Below are 26,804 nucleotides of genomic sequence, written 5' to 3'. Positions count from 1 at the left end.
GTGCCTGGCCGCAACACCCACCACTACTGCTCTCCCCACCCATGCCCTGCCGACCGCCCATCTACCGACCACGTTATTCCGTGCACACTCTACACTGCCCAGCCTGAGTGTGACTTTCCATGCTCGTTTAAGCCAGTGCTGCTTTGGTCCTCAAATTCTGCCTCAAGGAATACAATGCACAAACAGTTAACCCTTTCGTGGCTGTGAGGTCTGTGTCCTCCTTTCCTGGCCAGCTAATGGGATCGAACATATTGTGTGCCTGGTCTGCAGCAACATTATTACAAAATGCGTCCAACAGGGCCAACATGATGGTGATATATTTTCTCGACCGCTGAAGGACAATCCATTGGGGAATCAAGAATGCATAAGAGGCAGCAAGTCTGTTGTGTGCCAAGTTCTGTGCTCATTGTGATTTGACACGAGATGCCCGTTGATCTGGGAGGCCAGCCTCATTCATTACAGATCAACTCAAGTGGTGGCACTTGAGAAACCATCCTATAATCCTGATGTCTTGCCAAGTGATTATCACACATTCAGTCCCTTAGAAAAGGCCTCGAAAGGTTGACGATTCTTGTCAGATGAGGACGTGCGCGACCAGTTTCAGACTTCTTCAAGCAGCAGGACATGGTGTTTTAACAAATGGGTATCTGTAACCTGGTGTGTCAGTGGGATGATACCTCAGGATATGACAATTGGGAAATCTGGGCAAAACCCGGGAATTTTTCATCTGGGAGAAAACTGGGAAAAACTCGGGAAAAATTTTTTTTTTTCTTTAGAATTCTGAAAATTTTTCATTGTTTTAGTTTTCAGTTAAATTTTTATAATTTTGGCTGGTAAGAACTGATACTCTAACAAAAATTTTACTTTAGCACACTACTACAGAATAATGAGTACTGCAGCAATGAAACATAAATGAGAAACATCAAAACAAAACATCAGTTGCAAAGGAAGTGGACCATATATTCTTTAAAAAAATACTGCACACTCGAGTGTCTGCCAACAGCAAAACGTGTCAAAGGCCTTACGATGGAAACTATGGGATACTTCGTAACAAGAAGGTGCTTTCGATGAGGGTGGCACTACATCTGTTTGCATTTGACAAGTTGTGTGAAAATAGTGCAAATGGTGGTTTCAGAAGTATTACTTTCAAAGAAAATTTCATTTTATACAAAATGACTTGTACTGTGTGTGGGAATGTGTGACGAACGTCTTAAATCGTGGAGCATTTGACTGTCATTCAAAACTTAACACTTTGAGGACCAGCCACTTAGAAAAATTTCAGGCCTAGAAGGCCAGCCATTTGTGTCATCATTTAAAGTTTTACTGGCACATTTGTGTCGGTGTATCTTAAAGGGTAACACAATCAAGTAAATAATATAATTAAAATGCAAACTTTGTAAGTTATTTCTGTAGCTCTGTGCCATTTAATATTGGCAATATTCAAATAAACTGTTGAGGCTGTGCAAATGGCTGACAACAATCAGTTGTAGGCTCACACTGTATTGCATGTTTCAATACTCTGAAAAAATAAGTTATTAGTTTCCTAACAAGCAGGGATGCTAAAGGTACATAAATAAAGGTTTTAAGAGCAAATAAACACACACATTTTACCAAAATGCAACATAAGTACACTTACAGTGTCTCTCCCATCTGTCCTCATCCAAGATCAAGACCAGAGTAAGTAATTACATAAGATCATTCAGCTGTTTCACAGTTATTAATATTTTTAATGTAGAAGAAAGAATAATCCACATAATAAATTGATACTTTTAAAAAATACAACTGCGTTGAATGATGAATATTTTTTCTGTACATTTTTACATTAGTCTTTCAAGAAATCATAAAAGACTTAATTCATTGCACTGTTTGCAATTCCATATGAATAAATATCATTCTCCCCAGGGCAACAAGTACATATTACGTGATTCAGTTCACTAACCAGTATTTATTTTTCAGATCATCAGTGTGTGAGGTGCCATTTTTTGAATGTTAGTGTACAATCAGAGATCTGTGTACATCGGAGTGGCATTGCTGTAGGGTCCAGTGTGTGCCAACCGCTGTCCTGCCGGGCTGTGGGGCCACAACTGCAGCGAGAGGTGCGACTGCTTCAACGGAGCCTCCTGCCACCACATCACCGGCACCTGCGAGTGTGCGCCTGGCTTCAGGGGAGATAGGGTGAGTCGCACAACCATGTGTGTTAAAACATCTGTTTATAGTGAATGGTTCTCTCTGTCAGGCACAAATCGATGTGCCATAGCTGCTTTGGGCGTGGAGATAATTCAATAGCCGCCACCTTCTCCTCCTCCTCCTCCTGTTGCTGTTTCACTATAATAATTTTTTATTTTATTGCTATAAGATTCAGATTCCAGCCTTAGGCTAGTTTCAAGAACAAAAACTCGCACCAGTCCGATGTCTTTCGACATACCTGTAGAAATAAGTTTTTGTTCTTGAAAATCACCTAAGATTGAAAACTAGATCATGTAACAATAAAATAAAAAAATATTATAGTCAAATGGCTGCGGCAGCAGCATCATTCAAAAAATTTACATCTGTGTCTCCATCAAATAAAAATTCAACAACTATACTTGAAAATTTATGCCAGACCAGGAGCAGGGTGTGGATGCTCTGCTTCTCTAGGATAGTTGCCACAACTGCCTCAGTCATCCAGACAGGCTTCATGGCCTACCCAAATTCCCAAGTGCTTCTCGCCACTTATGTTGTTACCCCAGTCATTTTCCCCATTTATTGCGGCCTGACTGTATTCCTGCAAGGGGGCAAATGATGGTATGCATTTGCATTGAAGCAGCCATGTGTCCATTGAGGCATATCTGATCAAGTATGTATGTCATGTCTGTTCTTTTGGACATGTCCAAACACCACATATATAAGTGTATAGATACGCCTTGATGGGTATGTCCGAAAGAAGACACATTGCATATATAGAACAGAACAGCCACCACGTATAAGAGGTGGCACAGTTAAAGTAGCCCGTCTCCATTTTGAATGTGAATGCAATATTCCAATTTCTGAAACAGAGTAAACAGCTACAACAATGGACAGTTTTATGCAATAATCAGTTGTTAGCATTCTTTATTCAGCGTTTGTTTATATCGTCAGTGAAGTTAGACGTTTCTATTTGCAGTCTGCAAAATGACTTTCTTAATAGAAGAAAGAATCGAAATGTGGAAGCTTATGTGAAAACAAGTTCGGTTAAGGAAAGTCGCAAAGTTTTCAGGGTCAAGTATCCTGATAGAGAACTACCAGCAAAGAGGACAATACAGAGTCTGTATAAAAACTGCCATGCCTACGGATTTGTGCAAAATGTATAACAACAAAGAATTCCTTCAGTTTGCACACCAGAAATTATTGCAATACAGGAACTGAAAGACAGCATCAGCCGTGAAGTTGCCACCACGGATATCCGAATTTTATGCCGGATGTATCTGAACGTGCTTACACGTGAACAGATGTATGATGATGTTTCAGGGGGTCACTTTCAACATTTTCTATAAATGTTTTTTTTTCTTTTCTTACTGTATTTTTCATTGTAAGTAAATGGTGCACCAATTTCAGCTCTTTGTTTCTGCAATTCTACAGGGTGTTTATAAAGTCCCTTTACAACTTCAAAATTTTATTTCAACGGCAGTTGTTGAAATATTTTAACAACATTTCTTTTTTTGTAATCAGTGTTTATAAAGGTTTTTTTGACAGAGTTTAATAGACTTCTATATGGGCGCCATTAGTTGCATGAAGCACATCAAGACAGTACTCTATTTCTTGCCATGTTCGCTATAGCGTAGCGTCATCAATGGCGGCAATGGCATTACAAATCCTTTGCTTCAAGTCAGCAATGTCCCGTATCTGTGTTTGATACATGATATCTTTTACATAGCCCCACAAAAAAAGGTCCAAGGGAGTGATATCTGGTGAACGTGATGGCCAAGGAACTGGCCCATCCCTCCCAATCCATCTGCCTGGAAATGTTTTTCGTTGAGGAACTGACGAACATGCAGTCCCCAATGTGGTGGTGCACCATCTTGCAGGAAAATGATAGTTGGTTGTAAGTCAATCAATTGTGGTGCTACATATTCAGTAATTGTTGACTCGTTGAAGAAAAATGGACCAATTATTTGGTAGCACATGATTCCACACGACACATTCACTTTTCGACTATGCTGGTGAAGCTCCCTAGTCACATGGGGGTGTTCAGATTCTCACACTGTGTCTGTTTAATGTCCCAGAAACATGAAAAGTTGCCTCATCACTGAAACAAACTCACTTGAGGAATGCTTCATCCTCCAAAAGGCATTCCAGCATGTTTTGGCTTGTCATTTGACTCAAGTGTCTGTAACAGTTGCACTTTGTAAGCATACAACCATAAGTTCTTGTGGAGGACCTTATGCACAGTTGGACTTGGTAGTTGCAACTGTCTGGCAGCATTGCGAATGGACTTCGTAGGTGTACGAGTGAAGACGTTTAAAATCCAGTCAATGTTTCCCTCGGATGTTCTTGGTCGCCCACTCCTCCCTTTATCCAACACTGTCCCTGTCTCCATAAATTTTTTGTGCCATGCATGGATTGAAGGGTGCGATGGTGGATCTCTTCCATACTTCGTTCTGAAGTTTTGTTGAGTCTGAACATCTGATTTTGTCTCAATAAACCAAGACACACATCGTGCCTTCTCTTGAGGAGTTGCCATTTTATAGAGGTTCAGTTCCTTCCGTCAACAGAGTATCTGAAACACAAATTTTTAGTATATATAAAAACTTTAATAAACAGTGATTAAAATAAAAGAAATGTTGTTGAAATATTTCAACAAATGCCGTTGTAATAAAATTTTGAAGTCGTAAAGGGACTTTATGAACACCCTTTATTACAGTTCCTATATAATTGATTGGGCTACTTTTATATGTGCCACCCTGTATAATAGTAATAGCAGTAGTAATAGTACTAGTACTAGTAATAATAATAATAATAATAATAATAATAGAGGCTAACAAAAATACTGAAAACAGAATTGACAGCAAGAAACAAGACAAAAGCTATAAATACTTATGCCATACCAATATTGACCTACTATTTTGGAGTAGTGAAATGGAGTAACACACACCTAGAAGCACTCAATACACTTACACGATCACAATGCCTCAAATATAGAATACATCACATACATTCAGCAACAAAAAGATTCACAGTAAGCAGAAAAGGAGGAGGAAGGGGATTTATCGACATAAAAAACCTACATTATGGAAAGGTAGACAATTTAAGAAAATTCTTTCTAGAACGAGCAGAAACTAGCAAAATACACAAGGCAATCACTCATATAAATACATCGGCTACACCACTGCAATTTCATAACCACCTTTACAACCCTTTAGATCATGTAACATCAGCAGATACGAAGAAAGTAAATTGGAAAAAGAAAACACTGCATGGCAAGCACCCGTATCATCTAACACAACCACACATCAATCAAGATGCATCCAACACATGGCTAAGAAAAGGCAATATATACAGTGAGACGGAAGGATTCATGATTGCAATACAGGATCAAACAATAAACACCAGATATTACAGCAAGCATATTATTAAAGATCCCAATACCACAACAGATAAATGCAGACTTTGCAAACAACAAATAGAAACAGAAGATCACATCACAAGTGGATGTACAATACTAGCAAATACAGAATACCCCAGAAGACATGACAATGTAGCAAAAATAATACATCAACAGCTTGCCTTACAACATAAACTTATAAAACAACACATTCCCACATACAAGTATGCACCACAAAATGTACTGGAGAATGATGAATACAAATTATACTGGAACAGAACCATTACAACAGATAAAACAACACCACATAACAAACCTGACATCATACTCACCAATAAAAGGAAGAAATTAACACAACTAATCGAAATATCCATACCCAATACAACAAATATACAAAAGAAAACAGGAGAAAAAATTGAAAAATACATCCAACTGGCTGAGGAAGTCAAGTACATGTGGCATCCGAATAAAGTTGACATCATACCAATCATACTATCAACTACAGGAGTCATACCACACAATATCCACCATTACATCAATACAATACAGCTACATCCAAACTTATATATACAATTACAGAAATCCGTAATTATTGATACATGTTCAATTACCCGAAAGTTCCTAAATGCAATATAACATATACCATACAGTTAAAAGGAAGTGACGCTTGATCAAGGTCCGCGTCACGTCCCATTTTTAACCAGACTTAACGTCTGAGAAAGTAAAGAAATAATAATAATAATAATAATAATAATAATAATAATAATAATCCCCGTGGTGGCCCGGGAAAAGAATAGGCCTCCGGTATGTTCTGCCAGTCGTAAAAGGCGACGAAAAGAACAAACCACTAATAGGGCTAACCCCCCTTTTAGTGTGATTACTTGGTTCAGGACAGAACTAAAGAAGCTTCGGACAAGCGCCGTCATGGTCGGGGACGACGCTTGAACCCTATGCCTGCCCACAATGGTAACGACACTGCTAGCCAACTGGAAAATGATTTAAATCCAAATAGAGGTGTTTTGCAGGATATGCTTCCTGCAACCACCCTAGAAGGAAAACAAAGACAGAGGATGAGATGGTCAGATGAAGTTAATCGACACCTCATGTTCTGTTATTACCAAGCAACAAACCTAGGAACCAACACAACTGGATACAGATCACAAGTATACACAACATTTATTACCAGATACCCAGAATTAAAATTTTTAACAGAACAACGACTAGCTGATCAGATCCGTGTAATAATAAAAAATAACAGGATACCCAAGTCAGAATTAGAAAACATCAAACAACAAGTACAACAAATACTGGAACAAAATAATGTGCAATCAGAAGAAGAAGAAAATACAGTAATGGACTCAAACATCCCAGAGCAAACAAACAAAGACCAACACGCGTCAATTAAACAATCAGAGGAAAACGAAATCTTAAGACAGCCACCAGAACAAGCACAAATAGAACACGAAGAGACACACGTGTTAGATATAGAAGAGAAATTTCAGCTGACATATATAGAATACAAAGACACAAATACAGACATCAGACCATTTTTGCATAGACCGCCAAATAACCCACAAGTCGAAACAACAATAAAATCTATCAACACAATCATACACAACAAAATAAATGAAAATACAACTATGGAAGAGTTACAACTACTGGTTTATATAGGAGCACTCACTACACTAAATATACACACTAGGCAGAGATCAGAACAAACCAACACACAGAAGAAACCCACAAAACCAGCATGGCAACACAGGCTACAGATCAGAATAGAAAAACTGAGAAAAGACATCGGACAGCTAACACAATTTATAAGAAATGAAATATCAGACAAAAAACGAAAAAGGTTAGGTAAAATCTCACAACAAGAAGCAATAGAGCAATTAGATGAAAAGAAGCAGAAATTACAAGCATTGACCAAACGACTTAGAAGATACAAAAAAAGTGAAAATAGAAGGAAACAAAACCAAACATTCAACACAAACCAAAAGAGATTTTACCAAACAATAGATAACACACACATTAAAACAGACAATCCACCAAACATAACAGACATGGAACACTTCTGGAGCAACATATGGTCAAACCCGGTACAACATAACAGGCATGCACGGTGGATACAAGCAGAAACAGACACATACAAGATGATACCACAAATGGCTGAAGCGATAATTTTGCAACATGAAGTCACCCGAGCAATTAATTCTACACACAATTGGAAAGCCCCTGGAAATGATAAAATAGCAAATTACTGGCTAAAGAAGTTCACCTCAACACATTCACATCTAACTAAATTATTTAACAGTTACATTGCAGACCCATACACATTCCCTGATACACTTGCACACGGAATAACCTATCTGAAACCTAAAGGTCAAGCAGACACAGCAAACCCAGCTAAATATCGCCCCATAACATGCCTACCAACAATCTACAAAATATTAACTTCAGTCATTACACAGAAATTAATGACACATACAACACAGAACAAAATTATAAATGAAGAACAAAAAGGGTGTTGCAAACGAGCACGAGGATGTAAAGAGCAACTGATAATAGATACAGAGGTGACATATCAAGCTAAAACGAAACAAAGATCGCTACACTACGCATACATTGATTACCAAAAAGCCTTTGATAGTGTACCCCACTCATGGTTACTACAGATATTGGAAATATACAAAGTAGATCCTAAATTGATACAGTTTCTAAACATAGTAATGAAAAACTGGAAAACCACACTTAATATTCAAACAAATTCAGATAACATCACATCACAGCCAATACAGATTAAGCGTGGAATATACCAAGGAGACTCATTAAGTCCTTTCTGGTTCTGTCTTGCTCTGAACCCACTATCCAACATGCTAAATAATACAAATTATGGATATAATATTACTGGAACATACCCACACAAAATCACACATTTGCTATACATGGATGATCTAAAACTACTGGCTGCAACCAATCAACAACTCAACCAATTACTAAAGATAACAGAAGTATTCAGCAATGATATAAATATGGCTTTTGGAACAGACAAATGTAAGAAAAATAGCATAGTCAAGGGAAAACACACTAAACAAGAAGATTACATATTGAATAACCACAGTGACTCCATAGAAGCGATGGAAAAAACAGATGCCTATAAATATCTAGGATACAGACAAAAAATAGGAATAGATAATACAAATATTAAAGAAGAACTAAAAGAAAAATATAGACAAAGGCTAACAAAAATACTGAAAACAGAATTGACAGCAAGAAACAAGACAAAAGCTATAAATACTTATGCTATACCTATATTGACCTACTCATTTGGAGTAGTGAAATGGAGTAACACAGACCTAGAAGCACTCAATACACTTACACGATCACAATGCCTCAAATATAGAATACATCACATACATTCAGCAACAAAAAGATTCACAGTAAGCAGAAAAGGAGGAGGAAGGGGATTTATCGACATAAAAAACCTACATTATGGACAGGTAGACAATTTAAGAAAATTCTTTCTAGAACGAGCAGAAACTAGCAAAATACACAAGGCAATCACTCATATAAATACATCGGCTACACCACTGCAATTTCATAACCACTTCTACAACCCTTTAGATCACATAACATCAACAGATACGAAGAAAGTAAATTGGAAAAAGAACACTTCATGGCAAGCACCCGTATCATCTAACACAACCACACATCGATCAGGACGCATCCAACACATGGCTAAGAAAAGGCAATATATACAGTGAGATGGAAGGATTCATGATTGCAATACAGGATCAAACAATAAACACCAGGTATTACAGCAAGCATATTATTAAAGATCCCAATACCACAACAGATAAATGCAGACTTTGTAAACAACAAATAGAAACAGTAGATCACATCACAAGTGGATGTACAATACTAGCAAATACAGAATACCCCAGAAGACATGACAATGTAGCAAAAATAATACATCAACAGCTTGCCTTACAACATAAACTTATAAAACAACACATTCCCACATACAAGTATGCACCACAAAATGTACTGGAGAATGATGAATACAAATTATACTGGAACAGAACCATTACAACAGATAAAACAACACCACATAACAAACCTGACATCATACTCACCAATAAAAAGAAGAAATTAAAACAACTAATCGAAATATCCATACCCAATACAACAAATATACAAAAGAAAACAGGAGAAAAAATTGAAAAATACATCCAACTGGCTGAGGAAGTCAAAGACATGTGGCATCAGGATAAAGTTGACATCATACCAATTATACTATCAACTACAGGAGTCATACCACACAATATCCACCAGTACATCAATGCAATACAGCTACATCCAAACATATATATACAACTACAGAAATCCGTAATTATTGATACATGTTCAATTACCTGAAAGTTCCTAAATGCAATATAACACATACCGTACAGTTAAGAGGAAGTGACGCTTGATCAAGGTCCGCGTCACTCCATTTTTAACCGGACTTAACGTCTGAGAAAGCGAAGGAAATAATAATAATAATAAAACAATGGAAAATCCAGGATGGAAGGTAACAATATTATGAAAAGAGTAGTTGCTACTCACCATATGGCATAAATAGACAACGCAGCTCAGAGAGCAGTCAGAGACTGCGGTCCTTGTCGGCTGAAAGCTCACTTTCTGAAAGTCTTGTGGTTGTACCTATCTGTGATTCAGCATCTCCACTATACGGTGAGTAGTAGGAACTATCCTTTTCATAATATTGTAGTAATAATAATAATAATAATAATACAGCAATAGATTTCAGATTATTGGTGGTGGTGGTGGTGGTGGTGACCTTACTGCTGTTATTTGGTGGTGGTGGTGGTGGTGGTGGTGGTGGTGGTGGTGGATGATGATGATGATGATGGATTTTGTTTTCTGTCACTAGTTGGAAACTTCCCAAGTGTCTAGGACTGTGTGCTGTTTCAGCAAATATTTTGTGCAGATCCCAGTAAAGTGACTTTTGGTAATGGGTGGAAGAATATTTCAACAATATAAATCCATTTCAAATGTGGACTAAGATCTTTTGGCACTGCTCTCAGTGTGCTGAAAACCACTCGGACTGCTTTCACTGGTTTACATGTCACTACAGTTTGCTGTTCAATTCCTTGTATCTAGTAAGTTTTTCAAGTTGTCTCATGTTTATTCTGCCATCACCTGGGATGGAAATGTCAGTGATGGACACTTCATTTTTCTCCACTGTCATGGAGTCTGGTGTATTGTGCTGCAGCATTTGATCTGCCTGGAGTGGGAAGTCTGACAGTAATTTGTTAAGTTTGTTTTTGACAACTTTTTCTGGTTTGTCACTGGCTGATGCTAACTTTGGTAAAAAAAAATCCATTGCCTCATTCATGCCACAGCATTGTGCCTCTGCTCATAATCAGTCTGAACGATATTTTTGCAACAGCTCAAAGTGTGGTCAGCTGTTTCTTCAGCTGCTTTGTAGAGTCCAAATGTTGGGTCATCTGCCAATTTCTTGAGTCTGGCTATGATCTTCTTCCCATATTTGTCTTCAGAGTGTGAATGTGAAGTATCAGTGAAGGGATTAAAATGTAGTCCAGTGGAACAGAATACAAATTTGAAAAGGGCAGCGTGTTAACTTCCTACATTATTTTTAGTTTATCTGCACTGCAGTAATCAGATACAAAAAGCCACAGTGGTGACACTATCCAGATTTTTAGTATGAGGTGTTCCATTTCGCTATATTTTAGTCACTCCACTGAGACTTCATATCCGATTTTCGATGACAGACAGGGGACAAACGTACAACGAGATGTCGGCTCCTATTTTGCAAAATATGAGTTTATAAATACTGCATGTACTAACACATACTGGTTGAATTAAATGTTTAGCTTCTGGTTGAATTAAATGTTTAGCTTCCGATGAAAATACTACCTCATAATGAGTCCTGTGAACCTGTTGGTCAAAAATTGTCTGTTAGCCGGTATTTGTTATCCAGCAACTTGTGATTCTGTTCTTTTGAGATTTGTTAAGCTTCAACATTGGTTGTACACAAATACAAAGTGGGAAGTTTTACGGAGAGAAATGACCTCGGTCGGTGGTAGAACGCACACATCTCTGTATTTTAAAATAATTTTTATTCGCTTTAGCCATTCGAGCTTGAGTACTTCATTTACTGCAAGGGTCTTCAAAAAGTAAGTTACAAATTATGATGGTTGGTGAAGTAACTTCTGTTGAATGGTGCACTGCAATTCAAGTTGACACAGTTAAATGACACTATTTTTCAGCTTAGTTACAAGTCTGTAAACAACGAGTGGAACATTCTACGAATCGTTTCTACCTCGACGATAGAAATATGCTCCTCAGTCACCGAGGCATTCGAGAACCTTTGTGTGAATGTCCTCATCGTTGGAACACCCCCTCACCCTCCTTACGTTCTTTCAGCTTACAGAAAAAAATGTAAATCACATGGTACACGATCTGGACTTTTGTATCGGCATCGCCCTTATCCGTACGGGCTTCGTCCAAGTGTTGGTACCACTCCACTGCATATGGACACACATATTGTGAGAATTTGATGGAGAATCTGTGTGCAGTTCACATGTTTTGTCCAAAGAAATCATACTGTCCCACATACTTGAGCTTTGTACTATGTTTCCTGCAGCAGCACAATTACACTGACACACTTGTTACCTATGCAGTAGCAGAACTGTATCCAAGGAAAGTTGGAAAATGTATTCATTTCTGACAATTCGCCAGTCTTGTCCTGCAGTGGTATTAATGTGGAATGAAGTGTGTTATGTAATTCCTGAATTCCCTACGTTCTGTAATTTATCGACACTATAAGGTAAATGTATCACATTGCCACTTTTTGGCATTTCTCTGCATATCTCACATCGAACTGATCTCTTGCAGTGCCTGGAGACCTGCCCAGCGGGGAAGTTTGGAGCCAACTGCTCCCAGAACTGCACCTGCAAGAACGGTGCACAGTGCTCGGCTGTCGACGGCTCCTGTGAGTGCACGGACGGTTGGAAGGGCGCCGACTGCTCCCAGCGCGCGTGTCCTGATGGGCTGTTCGGGCCGGGATGCAAGAGCGTTTGCGACTGTGACCCCCACAACACTGATATGTAAGTCAGTGTATTTCTGAAGGTTATGTGGTCCTGACTGCAGTAGTCTTTATTTAGCGGTATTGGCAGAACAGTTTGGTTCGTGGAGACATAATGTGATTAATAAACAAATTTTGAAAGGATTTTTCCTCGAGTGAACGAAACTCAAATTTTTCCTGCTCCTCATCTCTCCCTCCTCACCTCTTCCTCCTTGCTGCCCTCTCTTCTCTCTCATCTTCTCTCTTCTCTTCCACCCACACTCTCCCCTTCCCCCCTCACTCTCCCCTGCGCCCACACTCTTCCGTCCCCCCCTCACTCTCCCCTCCCCCCACACTCTCCCGTCCCCCACCTTGTACCCTCCAGCATGTCCTGTCCTCCACCCTCTTCCCTTCCCCAACCTCTCTCCCTCCCGTTCTTCCCCACCATCTCATACCCCAACCCTCTCCCTCCTCCCCCATACACCCCTCCTCCCCACACCCTTCCTCTCTCCCACACCCTCCCAACTTCTTCTCCTCCTCCGCACTCTTCCCCTCCCCCAACTTCTCACCCTCCCTCAACATTTTCCACCCAACGCTTCCCCTCATCCTCTCCTCATCTCCCAGCATCTTCCCCATCCCCCAACTTCTCCCACTCCTTAAACATTTTCCACCCAAAGCCTGCCCTCATCCTCCTGCTACCACACCTGCTCTAGCCTCTGTCCCCTCCCTCGGCCTCTGTCCCCTCCCTCAGCCTCTGCCCACCCCACAACCGCTCCTCCTCCGCCACATTCCCCAACCTACCCTCTCACCCATCCTCCCCCCCTCTCTCTGCCTCTACCCCCCCTACCCCATCCTCTCCCTTGTCCCCAAGCCTCTCCCCCTCCCCTAGCCTTTCCCCCATCTCTCAGCCCCTCCCCCTGCTGTCCCCACTCCCCGTCCTCTTCCCCCTCCCCCAGCCTCTCCACCAACCCACTCACCCACTCCCCCTTCACACACCACACACCACACACACACACACACACACACACACACACACACACACATTGTAATGCTACCTCTAGATTTCTGAAGATTTCATTTTCTTGTTATTATTTCCTCCAGAATGTAGACCATGATGGTTTTGTTTGTTTGAAATAATAATAAAAACTGGTACATTACCTACTTTTTGTAGGATCATTAAGTCACTGGAGGTTAATGAAACATTATCTGTGTGATGGAATTTATGCCGACTCGCTCTGTCTGTCACACTTTTTCCAGGGAGTGCCTCAAACAGAATGTTGACACACGTAACAAGTAATGGGATATATAAAGGAGTGTCATCCGTGTATGAATGATATTTGCATGTTTTTGTTCCTTTCAGTTGATATTAAATTATACCATACAATTGATTTTAACATCCATTTACTCATTTAAAAGTGAACAATGTACAGAAGGTTCAGTAACTTTAATACACACAGGAAACTCCCCAAAATGTAATTCTACTAAATTTTGTAATCCCCCCTCCCCCTATTTTTCATCTCTCTCCTCCCAATTATGAAAAATAAGATAACATTGTCACTGTTGCTTTTTTACAAATCTGTTGACATTAAAAGATATTTTTTCTTGGTGACATTACCTGTGTACTGGTCAGCAGTTGTGTCTCATAATTTATCAACTGCTATTTCTTTTTTGTTTTATGGAAATACGTTATTGTAGTGTCGTTCGGTTGTGGCAGCTGGTAACACTTGTGCAGGTGCCACCCGTGGACAGGAGCGTGCGACTGCAAGGCAGGCTGGGACGGCGTGACCTGCTCGAGGCCGTGCCCACTCTACACGTACGGGAAGGGTTGCGACAAGCAGTGCGACTGTCAGAACGACGCCCAGTGCTCCCCCGTCAACGGGACGTGCATCTGTGCCGCAGGTCTGTACGGGTGCTGGCCGGCTGTCGGAGCACACTTCTCTTGGCGTTCTCACCTCTGGCAGGCTTACATTCGTGTTCTGGATGTTCTAATTGCATCGGACATCAGAGTACAGGTTGCACACCTTTCCACGGCTCCTGAGCAGAGGATGCCAGGGCTGGAAGCTTGTAATCGGCTCTTAGCGTATTATCTGCTGAGATGAGCCTCACCTCCTTTTCCCGTCGGAATGCGTCCTATCGACAGTTCCCATCTTTTAGTCTGTAACTTCTTTTTTCGGTGATTCTATTTATTTCCTCTTCATTAACTGCATATCTGATTTGTAGCTTTCTTCTGCAGCATTACATTTTAAATGTGTCTGTTATCTTCTTGTCTGTACTACACTGACTTAACAAATATCATGAGATGATGCAGGTGCGTTGTTTGCATACCACACTCTCTCTGTGCCAGCTGCAGTTGTATAGGACACTTCTGAGAAGTGGTTGTGCAAATGATTTGTGTAACACGCAACATCATTGTGAGCTGATGGCTTTCGAATGGGTATAGTGTGCGGTGCCTGAAGGATGGGAATTTTGATTTTGAGAGTGCTGCAGGAATTTGGCTTCACTGGTTCAACCGTGTGCAGGGTGTATCGTGAATGATTGAATGATCATGCCACAGTCCACAACAGATGAACTACTGGCCGTCCAGCCACCCTCAATGACGGTGACCGGCGATGTCTGAGGTGGATCTTCAGTAGTGACAGGAGGACAACAGTGCAACAAATCACAGCTCAATTCAACACTGCACATGCTAGGCATGTCTCCCAGTGGACAATCCATAGGATACGGGTTCCGTGGGGTATGGGAGCCATTGCTGCACACGGGTGCCACTGTTAACCCAACGTCATTGGACCTAGTGGCTTGCATTTGTCGCCAACTGCTAGGGACGTACACTGGAGCAAATGCGTAATGTGATACAGTTGAATGAATCACGATTTAATCTGTACCGTGCCAATGGGAGGCACCGTGTATGGCGCAAACCCACACGAATCTATGGATCCTGCCTTCCAAGAAGGATTACACATTTTCAAAAATACAATGTTGCAGTATCCTCTTGCTTTCAGCCATTAGCAGTAATGATGTAGCAGGGCCTGCTTTCTAATGTTACAAAGCCAGAGCAGTCAATCACCCAGACTTTAGCACCTGCTACTACTGAAAAGGCTGCTGCCTCTCTTCAGGAACTTGAGATTAGTGTGGTGTTTCGACAGATACCTGTCCATTGTGGCTATCAATGAAACTTTTTCAGTTCATCTGAGATGGAGTGTAAGCTCCATTATAGTAACTGCTTTTTTGATCATACAATTTTCCATTTTATTCCCTTTCCGCTTCTCTCTTTCTTGTATGATATGTTGTAACACCATGCTTTGGTCTCTCTCTGCCATCACCATTTACTGTTGGTTTATTTTTTCTGTTGCTTGTGATCTTTTTGTCAGCAATGTTTAATAATCCCAGTCCTCTTCTCATACCAACTGATCATTGATTTTATCCCTCTGCCTCTGCCTCTGCCTCTGCCTCTGCCTCTGCCTCTCCCCCCCCCCCCCCCCCCCCCCCATTACTGGTTGTTTGTAGTTGTCTCTGGCATATCCATAACTCATTGACAGAGCTATTTTTCACTTGTAATTGGTAATATTTTTATTTATCTCAACTGCCAGCATTTTGTCGTTGATTTACCTCTCACTAAAATCTCATCTCCTTTCCTCTTCTGCAAGATAAGGTGATTTTTATTTTCTGTTAATGTGTGTGTCAATGAGAAATGATTAAGAATACGTTTTTTTCATTGAGGGAGGATTAGAAAGTAGCACACAATAATTTTTCATCCCCTTGTAGTGCAGCTGGAATGTTGAAGAATGTTGGAAGAAAGCAGACCACCAGGAGGCATTGCTATGGTCCATTCAGTTGTCACTTTACATGCCATGCGTGCCCCTATGGACTTTACATTGTTTGTGCCATTTGGCTCACAAATATTCAGCTACACTTTGCTGCTCTTCACAAATGGACAACAGTAACATGCACGCCATTTTTGTTTCTTAGTTCGGGCTTCTCCCACAAGAGCTGTGCATGAAAACAAAACACTCACTGTAGCGTAAACTTCAGAATACATTGTTGTGAAATTTCAACATTTCAGCTGCAGTACCAGGGCAGAAAAAAATTATTGTGCATTATTTTCCAATCCTCCCTTGTTTATTTTCTTTGGTTGTAGTCTCTGTTCAAAGATTCTTTTCTAAAGCATAAATTAGTGATTGATTCAGTCTTATAGTAGTAGTTTATTACTGTGTTGTTGTTAACTTTTAACAAATTGCAAGCAAATTTCACATGAAGAAATATGTTAAACCTCAACAGCTATTGAGATACAAAGTTTCAGCAGCAAATTTGATTTAATTAGATGCTGTAATTCATCCAGCCATGGCAGTGAAATTAATGCAGTAGTTGCAAACGGTTTACAAATAAATTTTCTGATATTGTGGTAAAGTAAGATGTTTAATTGGTAATATATTTACTTTCTAATTTGTAATTTGTTTTATGTTGCATCCAGTGTTCTTCAAGCTTTCATCTGTTACAAAAACAAAGTGTGTGTCAACTGTTAACATTTGAACAAATTCTTCCTGTTCAGCATGTTTTATGACTGATGAGGTCTGTCGATTCTCTCTGATTGTGTGTTTCACATGTGTGTTCACTATTATATTGGATTTTATAATACTTTAGCTGGTCCTGACCTTAGTAAAAAAAGAAATTGCTTGACAGAAAGAAACACATATTGGCTATGTTTTCTGCTTGCCTGAGTCTTATAATCTTGCAGCCTTTAGATTCTATTTGTGCGTTATTTGATTGAAAACAACATTTTTTTGTATCTCAAAGATTGAAATAAAATCCATACAAGAATTAACTAGGCATACAGCAGATATCTTGAGAAAATTTTCCATCATAGAAATGTATTTTTACTACTCATTGCTGTGACTGCAAATGCTTTAGGAGAACTGTTTCTGGCTTTTCCTCTTAACATGAACTGTCAAAACACTGCAACAGTATTGATATTAATTGTCAGTTCCACACACTGCAGTTTTCAGCTTATAAGCTTTCTTCTAGCCACTTGGACAATATTTCAAATAATTTTGATAAACGACATTAAAATATTTTCATGTCTCTGACATATTGCAAATCACAACATTACTGAAAGTGCAAGCTTTGTGCTCTCTCTTAGAAAAGTGTGTCGAATGAAACTTGTGCATGAATGCAATTAAGACTTTTTTGTGTTAATAGGTAATTATCATGTATATTCAAAGCTTTACATGAAGAAATGGTGTAATATAACTTGCATTGTTTGAAACTCTTAGTTAAGGCATGTTCAGAACTAATTAAATTGACACCAATAGTAAGGAAAATCTTTGGACAGTGCATGATAACTAAAGGTATGCATGTTAAACACTGCATGGGGTACAAATGCATGTAGTTTGTGGTGTGTGTGTGTGTGTGTGTGTGTGTGTGTGTGTGTGTGTGTGTGTGTGTGTGTGTGTGTGAGAGAGAGAGGGAGAGAGAGAGAGAGAGAGAGGGAGGGAGGGAGGGAGGGAGGAAGGAAGGAAGGAAGGAAGGATGTGTGCATTGTCATGATACGTATCATCAGAATGACAAATGCTTGTTCTGCTGGCAGCTGTTGCAATTTTGTGATTAGACAGTGATGTTACAGTTACATAAGTGCTTGAGGGGATGAGAATAGGTCAATTTTCAATTTGAAAAATGCAATAATACTCCCACAAACATGGCTAAAGATGGATTCTGAGCAAACCAAATAAAACTTCATACATATACATCCATACAGAACAAGTAAACAAGTAACTGAAAATTGTCTTACTCAAGAAAATTAATCAAAAATGTATCTGTATCTTGATTTTAATTTTAATTTATTTTTAATGTAAATATCTGCATAAACCCAAGGAAAAATGTTACGAGATTATGTTCATACATTCTGAAGGCTTTCCACTATCCATTTGTGACGTAACACTGTGGGAAATGCAAAAATCAGTGATATATTTAATTTATTTCTATTAACGTAAACATCCTGTAAACTAAAGTTCAGGTAATGGGTTTAAACATAGATTTATGATGTTTTCGTGGTCAATAGAATTGACTCTTGGTGAAGATTTGTAGTTTCGAATTTAGTAACAATCTGTCGGTTTCAGTAATATGTATTATACAACATCAATAATATTGATGTAGATATGAAAGAAGGGTGACTGTATTTTCCTGTGTGGCGCAGCAAGGATTCAAACTTACAAAGGAGTAAAAATCAGGGGAATGGCAGCAATATGAACTTCTGCATGTGCTAAAGCAAATTGGCTTCATATGGTCTTACTTATCAAGGAAGGATTTGCGGCTGTCTTGTGGTACAGGCTCATTTCGAATTTCCTTTCTTGCTTTCGCCATTTCACCCTGTGACTTTTGGTCTGGCTTTTTGTGTTATTTTGTGTCATTTTCAGCATGAGCTTTTCACGAATGTAAAAGCTGCTGGTGTTACAGATTTTATTTTTGTACTAAGACATAATAAGACTTATGAGGGACCGCTATGGACTGGACCTCTTTAATTTTTTTACAGGATTTGGAGGTCAGTGCCTGCTTTTCAATTTCCTAAAGTAGTACGATAAAAAGGAACCTCAAAAATATGACCTTTGAAGATCCCAGTGCCATTATTAAATACAAAAAACTTAGAGCTTTTTAACAGAGCTGCTCAAAGATGTGTGTGTAGCATCTTTGTCTTCTAATCATGAGATTGCCAGTTCAGTTCTGATGAGACATAACATTTTTCTCTTTTATTTGAATTCTGTATTTATCATCAAATTGAAATGTTGATTAACAAATACTGAACAATTTTTTTTAAATTAAATAATATTTTATTTTTAATTATCGATTGCATGAAAATGTGAGTATTCATAATAATCAAAATGTACAAAAATGCAAATTTTCGTGTTGTAAGATAAGAAAAATCTACATGATGTTTAAAAAAAGTACTGCACACATTCCTACTGGTTGTAGTGTTGCTCAAAACTAAAGGCAAATACCATGTACAATTGTGTGTCCAAGAACCAATACCTGTTGACATATGGGCCATTTTACTTGCGACGAGTTATGTGTACTGTTTGGTGGTGTGGACAGGACTCACAAGAGAAGGCATAGTAAATTACCACAATAGGCCTGTGTGGGCAGAAGCCAATCTGTGAGCAGTTGTGGAGTTGAAGTATCAGGATCACTTCCGTATCATTTTACAGGCAGGAATTGTCAGTGACACTCATTATGCCATGTTCTTTATCTAGCAGATTAACGGGTGCTGTATATCACTGGTTTCTGCACAAGGAATTACTGACAATTTTGGAGAATACCTACCCTTGCAGGAATATGGTGACGGCAGTTTATGCACTACTATCTGTACCTGGCCACACTTTGCTGTAGCCCACTGTGCTTAAATGGAAAAGAAAGAAAAGAGAAAGTACATGTTTCTAATATGTGTGGGATTTGAACATACATCCTAATTTTTGGTAACAATGTTTTCTATGTTTGTACTTACATAAACTGTAAATGTTCCTAATCGCAGATGTCCAAAAGTTTTTGACCAAAGGCTTTGAAATTTTGACACAATGTTGCATTGGAATATGCATTTGTTTTTGTGTATCTAAAATATGTAATATATAATGTTTTATTAATTTAATAATAGGAAAATGTTGCAAAAAATCTCAACATTATAAGGAACCTAAAAACATACCTCTATTAGAATGCGAGTTTGTGACAAAATTCCAAAGCAGTCAGTCACGAAGTTTTGGAGACATGAAATTTTGAACAAATGAACATTTATATTTTTATTTATATAGATGATGATGATGGTGATGATGATTTTTGGTGATGATGATGATTGGTTTGCGGGGCGCTCAACTGCGCAGTCGTCAGTGTCTGTACAAAGTCCCAATCTGTACACAGTCCAAACTTCATACTTTCACAAATGATGATGAAATGATAAGAACACAAACACCCAGTCCGAGGCAGAGAAAATCCCTTTATATATATATGGGGCAGGGCTCAATTTCTATGGATTGTGAAACAGTACCTCACCACAATTATTCACAGGTGATAGATTGATGAAGAAGGCTCAGCAGTGTGGTCTACTCATTCACCAGACCAGAGTCCATTGGATTTTTGGCTGTGGGGACATTTAGAGGCATTGGTGTATGCCAAACCTATTAACAACGTGCAGCCATTACAGGAATGTATGACAAATGCATGTGATGCAATCCAAATGGAGACAGGTGTTACTGAAATTCATTGGGCAGAATGGCAGGAGGATGTGTCAGGATGCATGGGAACCACATGCAACACTGCCTACATTATCTTCTTATACTTACGGGACAGATGGGAATGAGAGGACTGATTGACCCGTGTGTCAACAGATATTGGTTTCTAGATATATGATTATAGGAACTTTTCTTCTAGTTTGAGCCAATACTACTGCCTGTAGGCACAGGTGACACATTTTTTGAATACCCTTGATATATCAATAATACTGTCTCTGATATTGTGTTTGTTATTTGTAATCTCTAGAAATAAAAAAATTAGTTTCTATTTGATGTTTTACATATTTTGATCAAATTTTAATTTGCTGTGTATACTCGCATTTTCATGTGATTGGAAGTTGAATAAGGGCATTATTTTATTACAAAATTATGATTCCACGTTTATTAATAGCCATCTCAATTTGACAGTAAATAAATAAATAAGTAATTCAAATAACAGGTAAAACAGTGTGTCTAGCAAGAATGAAACCAGCAACAACCTCATGACTACAAGACAAGAACACTATACATGCAGCTGCAGATGGATCTGTTAAGAACATCAAATTTTCTTGTATTGAGAGCGTTCAAAATCTTCAAAGGCAATTTCTTGGAAGTGTTTTGAGATGCTTTAGGAAATTTATGCCCAGGCGTTAATCTTCATATCCTGTAAATAAAAGGGGACAAGTCAATAAGATATCCTTCTGTAAGACTGATAGATTTACTCACATGAATAGTGTTCCGTTACTTACGTTAAAGACCTTGGACACGTGTCACTGCCTGTATAGAAGAGAGACAATCTCCAGTTAATTTAATTTAATTTTGTTTTTATTTTAAAAATCGGATTATGCATTCACAAGACACGTCTCTGCTACTGAGGCTGCTCCGACGTGCCTTTAATAACAGGTAGTAATTAGCGTCATTATTTTTTGTTTTTAGTTTTTTTGTTGTTTTTTTTTGTGTCATAGGGTTTAGGGGGGCCAATTGCAGTGAACACTGCCCTGTTGGCACTTTTGGTGAGGACTGTGCACATCGCTGCAACTGCAAGAATGGTGCCACATGCTTACCAGAAAATGGTCGTTGCATCTGCACGCCAGGCAAGTTTGTTGCTAGAAGTTGTTTCAACACCATGGCTCTTAGTACCAAATTAGAGTGATACTTATGTGAACTTTCGGCTGCTTCTAAAAATGTCAGTCCTGTTTAGAACTTCTAATTTTTGAACCCTTGTATGTGCGAGCTCCGTAAATTAGGAACATCCATAGTCGCTTACATGAGAATGCTGACTAGAAAAGAACTATCTTCTTCATTGCTAATCGTATGTGAATAAAGGATTGGATGACTGAATATCTGTATGGGGACATATTACAATCATTAAACATTAAAGGCAGTGGGCAACAGACAAATTTCTTAGAAAAGAGCAATGGCTAGAAGAGGTTTGGGACAAAGTTCTTCTCCCAGAGAGTTAACAAAACACACACACCTGAATTAAGCACTGTAATATATGTGAACAATGTCGTGTACACATTTTTTTTATTAAATAACTGTGAAAATGGGAGCACTTTTTAACAAAGTTAACTGCTTATTTAGTTCATTAACATTATTTGAAGAGTGTCACATTATAAACTCAAAACAAATATTGTATAGTTAACTTAGCTCATTCAGGGGGTGATTTTTCAGTCATGGGATCGTGGTGCATGAGTCTAGACATGAAATATTTCTGCTTCATATTACTTCAGACATTATAAAAATAACCAATAAAATCACTCTTAAGTGAACAATATATGATACCCCGTCGAACAAATACATAAATACACTGAGCCTAAGACACTAATGAGCTCTGTGATCACAACTGTAAATCTATCTTTCAACAATCAATGTATTTCTTACATTGGTATTAGTTGTTTTAACAATTAGTTGTACCATACTTAAACAATTTTTAACAGACTTCTTGTGACAATGTTCAGTCTACTTCTTTAAACTTGTTAATGTCAAATACTACTACAAACTTCATCTCTCTGATTCAAAATATTCAAGTTATTAACTGAAAGTGTTAACAGTCTTCAAATTTATATTTGCCAGTATGCTAAAATGACTCGTTCTTTATTAAAAATATAGATTGTGTAATACACTATTAGAAGTCTGAAAAGGTTAAATTTACTCCCTCTCCCTCCTCCCTCCCTCCCTCCAACTCACATACGCACTCGTCATGCTCTTTCCATGGCAATACTGAATTTGTTACCTCATCTCATAATCCATCTTTGTTCATGCCTAGTTTGTTGCTCTCCGCTTTACCACTTCATTGAGTATTGATCTAATCCCATTACGATATTTACATTCCATCCTGGATTCATCATTAGTATATTGATTGAAATTATCCTTAGATCAAATTGTCTAATAGCTGCCAGATGTTCAAATCATTAGGTCTTATGTTACCCTTAGACATTTACTTGAACATGATGACATTTATTGTGATACTGTGGACCAGAAATAACAACAGTGCACCAACAGACATCTAACACAAATAATCTATAAAATTGTGTAGTTGCTTGTGTGGAATGCATTTAGCTTTTCCATTTAAAAATGCTCTTTTACTTACTGTCATAAATAAAATTGTAGCTATTAAATTAAATCTAAATAATTACAGTAACCTCTCATTACCAGTAATACTGCAACATTTTTTAGACAGTATTCAGCTGTATAGAGTGTCAGTTTCCTGTTACGTTGTGGTTTACTGTTGTATGTGAAACATCAAGGCTATACAGTGTAGTGTGTGCCAGTTTGAAACTTCTTGGCAGATTAAAACTGTGTGCCAGACCAGCACTTTTACCTGGAATTTTTGCCTTTTGTGGACAAGTGCTCTATTCACTGAGCTATCCAAGCATGACTCGCAACTTGCCTTCACAACTTTACTTCCACCAGTAGGTAGAAGATGAGGTACTGGTGAAAGCAAAGCTGCAAGGGCAAGTTTGGAGTCAGTGTTGGGATAACTGGAGCCATAATGTAGATAAGACTTTTCAAGAAAACAAAGCATTGGTATATTATCATCATTGAAACCTCACTCAGCAGTAGTACAATATAACCGGATGGATAAAAATCTACTCACCAAACAATGGCAGGAGAAAACACATATAAAAATTATGGAAATGTGCAAGCTTAAGGAGCCACAGGGCTGTGTCTTCTGGCAGAAGGATTGAAGCAAAAGGAACAGGGACGAGGGAAAAGAACTGGTGAGGTTTAGGAAATGGGGAGAGTTATAGAAAAGTTATCCAGAACCCCGTGTCGGGGGAGACTTACCGGATGGGATGAGAATGATTGATTGTTGAGGACTGCACTGGATGAGATTTGAAAGCCTGAGAACTGAAAAGTGGAAGATAGGATAATAAAAAAGACAGAGATTATGCAAAAACATTGTGAAAGAGTTAGTAAGAGCAGAAATCCAAGTGTGTAATCCATGATAGACAGGCTGCCGGGAGTGGGGGAGTCAAGGGGGAGAATAGGCAGGTTAGAAACTAAATTATACAGAAAACTAAAAGGGAGTGAAGAAAGGAATAGTTACTGAGAAGAAATGCTGAGACCAAGGAAATTATCATAAATTTAGACCACGTGGGTGGCAAGAGTCAAAGACGTAACGCCAGTTTCTACCTGTGGAGTGCTGATAACATGATGTTATTGGGAAGAACCCAGATGGCATGTGTACTGGCACAGCTGAACAGTGTTTACATAACAGCTGGTACATGACGTGTGTTGTTTCACAGCTGGCTCTTCCTTTAATAGCATTTTTTGCCAGTTATGTTCCTGGTATAGATGGTGGTAGGAGGGAGGGTGCATAGGGCAAGTATTACAGTGGGGATGGTCATAGGGGTAGGAGACATAGGGTAGGGAAATGGGTGCAGAAGGAATACAGTGGCCACCAGGGTATTATGCAGATTGGATTGCAATGAGGGAGGATGAAAAGCTATTCTGGGTGTGGTGGGCAAAGTGTGAGACAGGATGGGCCTCATTTCAGGCCATGATTTTAGGAAGTCATAGTCTTGTCAAAGAGGCTACTTTGACAAGGCTATGGTTTCCTAAAATCATACCCAGAAATGAGGTCCATTCGATCTGACACTCTGCCCACCGCACTCAGAATAGCTTTTCATCCCTGCCCCACCTCCCACCCCTCCCCCTCCCTTCCCCACTCCCAAATCTCTGCATTTCTGTGAGGAGACCGTGTGCTCCTTCAGCAGCCATTTCCCTATCCTGTGGATCCTGCTCCTGAGACAGTCCCTGGTGTCAGACTTGCCCCTAGTCGAGCTCTGTAACTGGTAAAACATATACTATCAAAGGAAGAACCACCTGTGAATTGACACATTTTGTGTACCATCTTTTGTATAGACGTGGTTTGGCGTTATGCATCAGTATGACTTCCACCAAGTAATCAGTTACAATGAATTTGCGCAGATAGAGAGTGTATACTGGCAACATGTAATATCCTGCTGGAGAGCATGTTCTTCAATACAACAGTCATGACCCAGTTTCTGTTTCACCACACGTGCCTTCTGGAGCCCCACATACTTCACCTTTGGAGTATGTTTCAGGTTGCAACACCATTTAACCCACACACTGTGGTGCACCCATTATCTGTACTGCAGCGGAACTGTGTCTTAGGAAACCCAGAACATGTAGTCTCCTCTGACAATGCTACACTGCTGTTTTTGTACAATGGTCTTAGTGTGGGATAACATTTGTAATTTACATTTTGAAATCCTTCCATATGTACCTTAAAATATATTTATATCATAATTTTTTAATGATCCCTCTGTTTTTGGGCATTTGCGGATTCATTTTATACCTTTTTGTTGACTGCATAGGGGAAGCGATGAGCAGCAGATAGGCATGCAGACAAGGTTTTGGAAAACTTCCAGAAAGATAAAAAAACTAGTTTATCAGACTAGGAGTCCAAGACCAGAACATTGTCTTCATCTACAGAGTGAAAAATTGTTTCTGGCTATGTCTAAAGCATTTCTTTGGATTATTCTTTCTTCTAGAAGGCATAGAGCACAACTGTACATTGGTTAGCACATTTGTTTTGTGTTTAGGAGAAAACAGTTCAGATCTCTGTGCGGACATCAAGCTTTTGGTTTTCCATGGTTTATGGAAACCACTTAAAGCATGTACTGGAACGCTCTCTATGAAGAGGAGGCAGCTGGTTTCCTTCACCAATCTGAGCTGGTGCTCCATCTCTTATGACCTCACCATTGACAAAACATTAAACACTAACCTTCCTTTCCTGCTAGTTGCAACACACTCACAAAGAGGAGGAACTTGAATTGGTAGAGATAGATGGAATAATACATCACAAAATAAAAGATGTTCAACTGAAAGTGGAGAATATCTTGAAGCTGTGTTAAGTAGACACATTAAAAAAATTATGATATAAATATATTTTAAGATACATACAAAAGGATTTCAAAATGTAAATTACAAATGTTATCCCACACTAAGACCATTGCACAAAAACAGCAGTGGAGCATTGTCAGAGGAGACTACATGTTTCCTGAAACACAGTTCCGCTGCAGTACAGATAATGGTTGCACCACAGTGTGTGGGTTAAATGGCGTTGCAACTTTAAACATACTCCAAAGGTGAAGTATGTGGGGCTCCAGAAGGCATGTGTGGTGAAACAGACACTGGGTCATGACTGTTGTATTGAAGAACATGCTCTCCAGCAGGATATTACATGTTGCCAGTATACACTCTCTATCTGTGCAAATTCATTGTAACTGATTACTTGGTGGCAGTCATACTGATGCATAACGCCAAACCATGTCTATACAAAAGATGGTACACAAAATGTGTCAATTCACAGGTGGTTCTTCCTTTGATAGCATATGTTTTACCAGTTACGGAGCTCGTAGGACAAGTGCAAGTGTAC

At 39.0% G+C, this 26,804-nt stretch overlaps 1 protein-coding gene across 2 annotated transcripts in view; it reads left to right on the top strand.

Moving 5' to 3' along the window:
- Positions 1-26,804, top strand: part of LOC124552443 (protein draper) — a 406,470-nt gene that overhangs the window by 322,140 nt on the left and 57,526 nt on the right. The window contains exons 7-10 of one of the 2 annotated variants that reach the window (XM_047126716.1): positions 2,038-2,175; positions 12,479-12,690; positions 14,380-14,546; positions 21,859-21,987. In XM_047126716.1, coding sequence (XP_046982672.1) covers positions 2,038-2,175; positions 12,479-12,690; positions 14,380-14,546; positions 21,859-21,987 — 646 coding nt within the window. The remainder of the gene's footprint in view (positions 1-2,037; positions 2,176-12,478; positions 12,691-14,379; positions 14,547-21,858; positions 21,988-26,804) is intronic. The other variant, XM_047126717.1, reaches the window with a different exon arrangement.

The sequence above is a fragment of the Schistocerca americana genome, chromosome 10 (genome assembly GCF_021461395.2).
Source record: "Schistocerca americana isolate TAMUIC-IGC-003095 chromosome 10, iqSchAmer2.1, whole genome shotgun sequence".
In the NCBI taxonomy this organism is placed as follows: domain Eukaryota; kingdom Metazoa; phylum Arthropoda; class Insecta; order Orthoptera; family Acrididae; genus Schistocerca; species Schistocerca americana.
This window is presented reverse-complemented; position numbering and strand designations above follow the sequence as displayed.